Source organism: Pyrus communis, chromosome 14 (genome assembly GCF_041283825.1).
Source record: "Pyrus communis isolate YQ-2024b chromosome 14, ASM4128382v1, whole genome shotgun sequence".
Lineage (NCBI taxonomy): Eukaryota > Viridiplantae > Streptophyta > Magnoliopsida > Rosales > Rosaceae > Pyrus > Pyrus communis.
Window position 1 is genome coordinate 21,375,150 of NC_142578.1, and position 11,035 is coordinate 21,386,184.

At 36.6% G+C, this 11,035-nt stretch overlaps 1 protein-coding gene across 2 annotated transcripts; it reads left to right on the top strand.

Annotated features, from left to right (window-relative positions):
- Nucleotides 1–1,101: 1,101 nt before the first annotated feature.
- LOC137711932 (protein POLYCHOME-like) lies at nucleotides 1,102–3,833 on the top strand. Of its 2 annotated transcripts, XM_088683852.1 has the most exons (4): nucleotides 1,104–1,238; nucleotides 1,438–1,629; nucleotides 1,706–2,096; nucleotides 2,942–3,833. In XM_088683852.1, exons 3-4 carry the CDS (start codon nucleotides 1,719–1,721, stop codon nucleotides 3,323–3,325), a joined length of 762 nt encoding a protein of 253 aa, XP_088539978.1. In that variant the 5' UTR covers nucleotides 1,104–1,238; nucleotides 1,438–1,629; nucleotides 1,706–1,718; the 3' UTR covers nucleotides 3,326–3,833. The 2 variants fall into 2 exon arrangements, with proteins under 2 accessions (XP_068307188.2, XP_088539978.1); XM_068451087.2 differs by lacking the exon at nucleotides 1,438–1,629 and having other exon boundaries at nucleotides 1,102–1,238.
- Nucleotides 3,834–11,035: the final 7,202 nt, after the last annotated feature.

Consider the following 11,035-nt stretch of genomic DNA (forward strand, 5'->3'; position numbering starts at 1 on the left):
CCCAAAAGTAAACCTTCCTTCCTAAAGCTATGAAATGAAGGAAGAAAACAACGGTGGTCTACAAAATCTCAAAAGGAAAGGTGCTGAGTTGGAATTCCATTCTAACTAAGGATTCTTGTGGTTCCGGAGCCTTGGCTTTCTCCGGCGCATACTACCTTAGCTGTGCTTAAAAGGCCGGTTTGGCTTCCTCTCTGGCGGCCAACTTAGCAATTTTTAGTCCGGTCCTGTCACTCACTTTATACTCATTAGCCCTCTTTGTTTTCTGTGATTTTCTCATGTTACAACTTTCGTACCAATTCAGTCGATGCCAATGGGTTTGAGTCAATGATTGGAAAACTTCTTGATTCGCGCTCAAAGACGTAAAACAGTTACTTGGAAACTCTTTGAAGCAAATGCGCACCCAAAACTAAAGATGAGATTGAAAGTTGCCATACGAGGCGAATGAGCTGTTTTCAACAAATTAATATATGGGTGCCTGGTGAAGCAAAGCAGCTTGAGCCCAAAAAGCTCTAACCTCTATATATCGCCCACTTCCTTAACTTGCTCAGGGACCAATCTTATAACTAGAAGCCCTCTTTTTTCCGATCCAGTTCCTCCACCACCGCGAACCCTAGTTAGATTCAGGCATGACACACTTTTTAGTTATTGGGAGAAAATTTGAGTTCCAACAAAATAAGTTACGATGATAAAAGATTGGAATCACACATCAATTGCAAGTGACATGTGTGTGTTCATTCCTAGCGAGCAAGCAAGAACAGAAGAAAGGGCGCAACAGCTGACTGGACATCTAGGGGTAAAGCACTGTTTCGATGTGAGTTGCGAGAGCAGTACCAAATTGAGGCAAACTTTGAATACTAGATATGACCTCAAAATAACAGGGGTCAAGGTCGGCCAGTTAAAGGCCACTTCTAGCCCATGGTATAAAGTCCAAAGTTTTGTTCAAGGGTTAGAGATGGTCTTAACACAATTTGAAATTTCAACATATTTGGACATTTGGGGCAAAATACAAAAAACGAAAAACTGAATTTTTTTCTAACACGTGCGAAAGTTTTCAAACACGTGTGAAAATTTTGGGGATTTTGTTTGTAGGTTTATATTACCGCCCATTTTTCCAGTTTGAAATTTGCCATTCGCTCTCTCTCTCAGGGCCAAATCTTCTCCTTCTTCAACTTTCATATCAGAGACCTCCCACTCTACGCTCCCAAACGCAACCTCCCGAAACCCTAGTTTACATCCAGGTAAAATCACTGGTTTCTTCTCTCTGAACGATTATTACCCTGTAATCGCACATCTGGGTTGCTATTAGATTTGTCATTTCTGACAAGAATGTCATCTGGGTTAGGTTAATTTCGCGTTTTCTTGAGACGATTGCCCTTGATTTTCCGAGAAAATGGAATATTTTCTAGGAAAGTGAGAGCTCTTATATTCTTTGTGCAGATTTTAATCACACTACTGGTGGAAATATCCTCAGGAACTTTTTACGTTTTCTTATGGATTTTCTGGGAAAAGAAGACCTGTGATAAAAATTTATGGATTGTGATACAAGTGTGTCCTGGGTCGGGGGATTTTGCGTTTTCTTGTGATGCTTTTCTTTTATTTTCCCGAGAAAATGTTCAGTTTTCTGGGAAAGTGAGAGTTCCCCTCTTCTTTCTTTTTGAACTTCATGTGAAAATTCTGGATCTAAGTTTCCACTTTGCCGTTTCAGTTGAATCGTGAAAATGCCTGAAGCGAGAGATCGATTGTCAAGACCAGTTGACCTGGCCGCAGCCTATGCTCAGAGGCTGGCCGGCAACTGGAGAGTCTATATTGATCCGCCAGAGCAGACTATTCTAGCCCTTTCTCCTCCGGTGAGACGACCAACAGGGTTGGGGATTGGGGCTACCGGAATTGTTGGTGGTGGAGGGCTCCCAAGGAGCAGTTTGAGGACTCCCATAACCGTGACTGGGCGTGGTCGGATCCCATTTAGGTTGTCAACGGTGGACAGAGAGAATACGCCCAGCGGGAGTTCTCACCGGAGAGGGGGCCGAGCTAGTAACAGCGTGTTGCCTTATTGGTACCCAAGATCCCCTCTCCAGGATATCACTGCTGTGGTTAGGGTATGCTCACTTTCTTAACCCTTTGTTATACATTGAGAATATAATTCATTTGACTTAAAGTTGTTTTCTATTGGCCTTAATAGGATTCTCATTTGATCAAATTATGACTCTGGTTTTCCCCTTTGAATGTTATACATTGAGGGAATTTGTGTACTTGTTATATAATATGCAAATAATTAAATTATGACTCTGGTTTTCCCCTTTGAATGTTGCTCAATCAAAATCTCCAAATCTTACATCTTTTCATCTTTATGTTTTGGTCTTCATGGTTTATGATTAACTTCTTCCAAATGTTTGAGTAAATCTGATTGTCTATTGGCCTGGGCTTGATTCTAAATCTATAGCAATTGATGAGTATCTGTTTGTTGCAGTAAGAAGTTGAACATATAGCAATTGATGAATGTTATTGGTATCTCTTTGCATACTTCAATTGTTTCATTTTCCTTGATTTTGTTCAAATTTTTAAACCTCATTTGATAACCCTGATAGTTTTTCCCGTCTCGTGTCTCTTTCCTTGTTTACATTTGATATGAATTGTAACTTATATGATTTTCTGTTGATTGTAAAAGAGCTGTGGTTCTTGGTCTTTGAATGCTGCTCAATTATAATCTTCAGACTTTGGTATACTGTTGCCTCTGTTTCCCATGTTTTTATTTGCAACTTCAAATTATTTGAGTAGTGGTGGTTATAAACTGGAATATTTAGCTCAGGATTCTGCCTCTGAGTCCGTCGTGGAATTGTTAATGATATTCATTGATGTTCTTGAATAGTCTCTTAATTGTTTTGAATCTTTAGCATATAATTAATAGGTGGTTGACATGTGTAATTTGTATACTTTTGATTAGGCTATTGAAAGGAGAAGAGCTCGCTTGGTTGAGAGCGATGGCGAAAACACTGAGGGTCAAGTTCCACAAGACCAGAATGCCCTTGGTCAGTCTCTTCCAGTGTCAGGTGCTCAATTTGATCATGGAGTACCTATGACTCCGTATTCAGCTGTTTGGACCAAGCGCTGTCTGCCCCCTTCTGTTGGTAAAGTTCAACAAATTTTAAGGGATGTCAGTAATCAGCCATCTGAAGGAGAATTTCTTACACCACAGAAGAAACTAATGAACTCAATTGACATGGTGGAGAAAGTGGTCAGGAAAGAACTTGAGAGGCTGAAGAGAACGCCTAGCGCAAAGAAGGCTGAGAGGGAGCAAAAAGTCCGAACTCTGATGTCAATGCGCTGATCTGTTTTGATGAAGGAACATTACCAACATAGCACATAGGAGTTTGGACAAGGACCCAAGCAGGTGAAGATGTGTCGCCTTCTTGTGATACCTACATCATGAGACATATCACCTTCTAGTGATACCTTTCTCACCCTCAGTGTGACCTCTATCATCTTCCGTTGATATTGCTTATCATCTACTGATGACACATAACATTCTATCATCTTCTGGTGGTAACTTTACACTGACTGAGCACCGTCATTTTTTAGTTTGAAGCTTCATGTCTCGCTGAAGGTCATAGTAAAGTGTTGAGTTATCAATCTGAAAACTCTTTTTTCAGACAGTACAGTAGAATGTGTGTCTAGTTGCCATCATTCTTTGATGGTTTTAGCTTTAGATATATTGTAGGAGCTGACGGATAAAGAGGCCATAGCACTACCCTTTTTGTATCTGATGTGATAATTTCTCGTGTCCGACCCTTTACTTTTCATGTATGATGATTGATATGAAAAAGCTTTGGTCTTTATATTGCTGTTTAATTCTCTAATGCTTCTGGAATCTGATGTTCATATGAGAGTGTGATGCAGATGACTTGTTGCTTGTTGGAAGCAGTCTTATCGGACGCTTCTGATTGCTAATTCCCTTGAACTTGTTATGCCAATTGTCTCTAATTGCTGGTAAGTGAAACATTCACAATATTGTTGGATTGTATGGAAATACAAGAAATTGACAGGGTCGATTAAATTGGACACCGTCTTACATCTTTAATATAGCCGAGTGGAAAAAGGGAAACATTGGAGCTGGGATTGTTCGATCCAAACTGCGTGTTAGCAATGGAATAATGCGAGGAGAGTGTAAGTTTGCCGTTTGCAAATTGCAATTCATGTGATTGCAGAAACCAAACAGCAAGAATCAAGATGGAACAGTTTTGTGGTATGGAGATTCACCATTAAGAAACGATAAGATCCTGACCAAAGGAAGAACAAATAGTAGTAGTAGTAAGAGAGTGAATTTTATAAGAAAATAAGACTTAGTCTCATGACAATTTTATAGGCTTTGAATATGAATTTTATGTTAATAAGTTTTTCTTCCGCAATTAAAATACTTGAATCACATTTCTTAATTTATTTTAGAATAAACTGTTGATTTTGTCTTTCAATAATTGGTTGATAAATATTTAGTTCCTAGATTACTTTTACGAGAAAATAAGACCATAAGCTGGAGTTCGAATTCATACCCATAAATTAGACAGATTTATTATAATTATCTAATCGCGTTGTCCTTGTACCGAACAAGAAATATTGATTCAGAAAATTACAAGTATTGAATATTCAATTCCATGATAAAGACTAAAACCAAGCCCAAATATATAAAAATCTGATGGACTAAAGTTAACTTCATACCACCTATGAAAGTGTAAAAGAAAAAAGGAAAACTAATGAAAATGGTTTGAAAACTTTGAGTTTTAACGATAAAGATAAAATAAAGGATAAAATAAATAGTACCATGATTGACTTTTTAATGTAAAAATATGATTTTTCGTTAAATGGAATAATATCGGAAGCTTTTCGTTAAAATTCTCAAAGAAAAACTTTATATGCCACCTGCAAAAAGGAATTTTGTAAATGACGAGTTTGAAACTGCTCTTTAGTCTAAATATGTTGTTATATAAAAAGGAAAACATTTAAAAAGGAAACAATTAGCTAAATGATAAAAAACTAAGTCATGATTGTTAAACTAATTAGACGCTCTTATCGAGCCCATCCTATCCAGCTTCATGGACTCAGGTATTCGAGTAATCGCCGGTACTCCAAACCTGCTAGCTGTTTGCAGTACCATTTTATGGTTCTTCCTATTATCTTCTCATTCGACTTGGCTTCTTATATATTCACCAAAATTCATTAAAACCAAATATGCTACCATTTGGCATACCGTTCTGGCATTGCTTCCACATCCTTCTGGCCCCAAATTTACCTAACAATTTCCTTATTAGCATTAATTAAATTACATGCTAATTGGGTGCATAAAAAAATTCACACTTCTAATTGGTAGATATATAAAATAGAGGAAATTTTCATTTCTAACCCTAGAAAAAATGATTATGTAATCCATAATTAAGAATGATTTTCATTTATGGAAAAAGCATTTAAGATACATGTATTGAATTTTTTAAAAACCGTACACCCATGGAGTGACGCAAGAATTGTACTTTGAAAAAACCGTTGGTCGTTATCAACTGTTACTCAAATAATGTAAAAGAAGACTTTGTTGAAGTTGTTGCTAACCATGCTAGTTGACATCTCCTACCTCCATTCTTTTATTCCTCTTTAAACTTAACAAATTCCGATACGATTTGCAAAATCACCTAATATATTCACGTCAGCACTCGAAAAGATTAATCATGGAGCAAAGGTTCTTCCACCGTCAGTCACCAGTTTAATTTCCTTAACGAAAAGATTACATAGTTTTGGGAGCTTATATATATATGTGTGTGTGTGTGTGTGTGTGTGTGTGTGTGTGTGTGTGTGTACATATATATGATATTGTAGTACTGGCTTTTACGGATCCTTCGTATCATTAAGTCTCTTGAAATATCTGGGATTATAATGTTATGATTTCAGATTTTTGTTCTATAGGGGTCATGTTCTTGTATTAAATTTTGTATTTGCCCGTTTCATGAATGAAATATATGGTATCTTCTTTTAAAAAAATAAGAGATTACATAGATTAATTGTGTACTCTGTATAATAGTGTTGCTTTTTGTTCTTTTTATTTACTTCTATCAGAATAATATCATTGAAAGGCAAGGCAGCTGGGAAATACAAAACTTGACAGTATATATATTCAACTAATATACAGAATTACTTGTTGATTAGAACAAAGTAAAAAGGTAATGTTATGCTACATGTAGTAATACAGAAAGCATGAGTTATGCTTGATTCAAAATTCTGGTCTCTTGCTGCATTTCTTTTGTTTGCATGATTGCATCCTTTCATTTCCCTTATGATTAGACGATTCGGAACATTGGAAGGTCACCTGGTATAAAATCATTAAAATTGTCAAATAGTAAATATGTTGTTCTGATTTATTTATCAAACAACACAAGAATATTAGAGAAAAATAATAAATAAAGAAATGAAAAAGAACTTGTGCCTGGATGGTGATATATGAAACCTTGTTTAAATGCACATCATGATCAGCAGTATTTTTGTGTTCTCATACAAGTCATCTTAGGGTTGAAGGGAGGTGATGAGCTTTCGAATTTTTGGAACGCACTCCGTCGTTCCGATTGATGATCTCTGAGCTTTGATATATCGTTCTTGAGGATTTATATGCTATATATATATATATGATAGAAAAAAAGACCATCTAATTAGGCACACTAGAATTGAGTACGTAGCGATTAAGTAACCAAAAGTTTACACCCCTCAAGCACAAAGCAATAAACATTAGGATTAAGAAAACTAGAAAGCACCAAAAATACCAGACGGAGAGAAGAGAAAGAGAGTGTACTTTCTGAGAGAGACATCATACTTTGTTTTGGTAAGTCATGGATCCGATAAACTCTTAGTAGATTTTAAACCAACGAGTATTTTTTTACTCTCTTTCTAGTTACAAATCTAAAAGTAATGGGGATATTTCTTCCATCTTATAATGCACTTTTTATTCTCTTGCAGTATGAAATTGAAAAGGTGGTAATTATATTCAGGACGATACCATTGGCACTCTAGAAAAGACGACCTACTACAGGATAGCTAGGGTTTTTATGAAGTTTGCAACAATATTGTAGTATTAGCTAGGTCTCCGGATCCCTTTAACCTAATCCTCCTCATCTGGGCTGGGCTCTTGAAATTTGATCCAATAGCTAAAAATAGGGGCTCACTTTAAAAATTATAATAACTTTAGCGGTCCAGATTTTTTGATGAGGAGAATTAGATGGAAGGGATCCGGACCCTTTCCCTAATTTATAACGTTTGGAAAGGTACCCTTGTGTGAATGTGTGGGCATATACCATCTTAGCATTGTCCACATCCTATTCACCGACAAATTTACCTAACGTTTTCCCATACAAAGCTAGATTTGGATGGGATATAAGTGGTAAGTACACACATTACATGAATTATTGACAGAAAAATAGTTATGTTATTTCTATAACGATAATTTTGTTTTCTAGGAAAGAAAAATATAATTACCATCTATGACCTCTCTTTTTATTTTCTTCAGTTAATAACAGGCTAAATGCTCAACAACAAAAAGGAAAAAAAGAAAAAAAAGTAAAACATCACAGTTCTAGCAATCTCACCAAGGTCTGCCACCACGAGATGTCGACAATAGTATATATTGTAATTAGTAATATTATGTAATTTCCATAGGAATGATTTTCTTTTATGGAAAATGCCTTTAGGTTTATCAATTTTTTCAAGAAAGGTTTGTACACGCATAGAGTAAAGCAAGTTTTGTACTTTCAAAAACCGTTAGTCGTTATTGACCGTAATTGACTAAAACGACCAATGATTTTTTTTTGAATAATTAGTACTCTCCTTTTCCCTTTATAAGTAAAGTTGAATACGATTTAAATTAAAAGATTATTGACGAACCCATAAGTTAATATATCTCCTTTCGAAACTCATTGTTAGAAATAACGAAATAATTTTCCAAATTGAGTATGACGTATTCACCACCTAATTCAACTCTATATGGAAATTGTTAGGTAAAATATGCCATTCAGTGGATATGGACAATGCTAGTATCGTATGCCAACACAAATGGCACTCAACACCATGTTATAAATACGGACCCAATTCTTGTCATCCTTCATAGACGCCATAGCTGCATTCTTTAGTATTTCTTGTCCTCCATGATTTTCTTGTTATTCTCCTTGCTCCTGCAATAGTGTCATCTTGCAAATTCTCTCATTTTCTAAAATTCCAATTCACTTTTTTCCCCATGGATTTTATACTATAGGGGACTACAGTGAGTTAGAAAATAATGGAGGAAAAAACCTTCATTCTTCAGTTTCCTACACAATCTAGCTAGTTCTTTAGTTGATAGTAATTAGGTATGCTAGTTTTGATTTTTGTGGTATGTGCTTCAACATCCTGAGTATCTGGGTGAAGGGATTTTAGCCATGATACAACGTAAAGAAGAGTTCACGTGAGGGGAGGGTTTGATTACTAGGTAGGGTGGATTGATAAATTTTGGTCTTCGTTTTATTATATCTTGTTCTTAACGGTACACTAGCGTAGAAAAGACATTTCACATTTAAGTTTTGAGTTTGTTGCAGAGATACAGAACATGAAATTCAATAAAATTCCCTTTTTAATTTTTCTCTTTTACCTAGTTAACTGGATTCGGTATTATTGTGAATATGATCTTCTACATTAATTGTCATTGATTTCCTTATGTTTGTATGTTTTATGTGTCACATGCACTAGTTGGTCAATGGATCCTTTGAGGGGAATAGTTGTTATGTTATCAATTGGTAGCACGATTACTGTGCATGTTTCAAAAAATCAAAATTCTGTTTCATTTGAATATTGTTACGGCATGGGATTTGATAATGTGATGACCGATATGTATATGATTGTTCATGTTTTTGGATATAAGATTGTTAATTTTGATGGATAACCCGAATACGAGTATTCGGTTTCTCATCGTCATGAGTTGGGAACAAGCTCTTGGAAGGATATCGAATCAGTTCCTTCTCGTAAAGTAACCGATATGAATGTATTTGTATATTGAGACATGTATTGGTTAGCTATTTGGTCTAGAAGAGTTCCAGAAATTTTTTATCTTCCATGTAAGCATATTGAATTTCGACTTCAAGAATAAGAAGTTTTGTGGGAACAAGCACTCGATATGGGAATGTTCCACAAAACTTCTCTTTCTTGAAGTTGAAAGTCAATATGCTTATATGGAAGATAATATTTTCTCAAACTCTTCTTGAGTAAATAGTTAACCAATGCATGTCTCCATATGCAGATACCTTCTTATGAGTTTACAAGGAGGAACTGATTCTCTCTCCTTTCATGAGCTTGTTCCCAACACATGAAGATGAGAAACCAAATACTTGTACTTGGTAATCCATCCAAAGAACAATCTTATATCCAAAAACACGAACAATCTTGTACATAATAGTCACATTATCAAATCCCATGCCGTACCAATATTCAAATGAAACAGGATTTAGATTTGCCGAAACATGGACGCCAATCGTGCTATCAGTTGGGAGCATAACAACTTCTCCCTTCAAATGATTTATTGGTCAACTTCTGCATGTGACACATAAAACATTGAAGGATCAGAAAACTAATGACAATTAAAGTAGGAGATCATATTCACAATAAAACCCAAATCCAGTAAGCTAGGTAAAAGAGAAAAAAAAAAAGAAGGAAAATTTGATTGAAATCCTGGCCTGTTCTGTATCTCTACAACTCAAAACTTAAATGCGAATTGTGTCTTTTCTATGCTATTGTATAATTACCGTTAAAAACTAGATGTAACTGAAACTAAGACCAAAATTTACAAGTCACCCAATCTAGTAATCAAACCCTCCCCTCACGCGACCTCTTCTTTTACATCTTATCATGGCTAAAACACCCTCATCCAGATACCCAGGATATTGAAACTATTGATTTTTCTGATTTGAATTGTAATACCTTTTTTTTTTTTTTACTTCAAAATCTCATATGTTCAGGCCTTACGGGAAGGCTTTGATATATACACCACAACAACAACTTTACAGATTAAACTGTAAGTGACAGCATGCACACACATGCCGCAGCACCATCTATACACCTTTACACATTAAACTACGAGGTAACAGCACACACACATGCAGCAGCACCATCTGCTGTCTTCTGACAGCACACATGGGAAAATGATTTAACAGTAACCAAGCACGCATGGGAAGACTTCTGATAGCACACATGCACATGCACATTCCTTTCCCTGCTGTCCATGAGACAGCAATCACATGCACATTCCTTTCCAGAGTGCACACCCTTGCTGTCTTTCCTTTACCCATGCTTGCTGTGCTGTATGCTTGCTGTGCTGTCTGTACATACAGCTTGCCGTGCTGTCCTTCTTCCAATACTCCCCCTCAAGCTGGATCCAGTAAGTTGATGGATCCAAGCTTGGAGAGGAGTCTTTGAAACTGATGAGAAGCCAGAGGTTTGGTAAATATATCAGCCAGCTGATCGAAGCTTTTTACATAATGTGTCTGAATCACCTGCGACTGTACTTGTTCACGGACATAGTGACAATCGACTTCAATATGCTTCGTCCTCTCGTGAAAGACGGGGTTTGATGCTATGTGCATGGCAGCCTGGTTGTCACAAAATAAGGTCATTGGTTGAGCTGTGAACACACCTAAGTCACATAAAAGTCCTTTTAGCCATATCAGCTCACACGCGGTTGAGGCCATTGCACGATATTCAGCTTCGGCACTTGATCTTGCGATGACAGTTTGTTTCTTGCTCTTCCACGTGACCAGGTTTCCACCAACAAAGGTACAATAACCAATGGTGGACTTGCGATCGATTGCGTTTCCTGCCCAATCAGCATCACAGTTCCCCATGATTTGAGTGTTGTCATTCTTTGCCATGAGGATGCCACGACCAACAGACCCTTTTTAAGTAACGTAAGATTCTTTTGACAAGGTTCAGATGCTCGATGGTGGGAGAGTGCATGAACTGACTGGCAATACTTACTGAATGTGAGATGTCT

What these genes read in the sequence shown, in the direction of transcription:
- LOC137711932 (XM_068451087.2), top strand. Translation starts at nt 1,719, where the DNA reads ATGCCTGAAGCGAGAGATCGATTGTCAAGACCAGTTGACCTGGCCGCA. An exon ending in ATATCACTGCTGTGGTTAGG is followed by an intron (nt 2,097 to 2,941) that starts GTATGCTCACTT and finishes ACTTTTGATTAG; the next exon opens with GCTATTGAAAGGAGAAGAGC.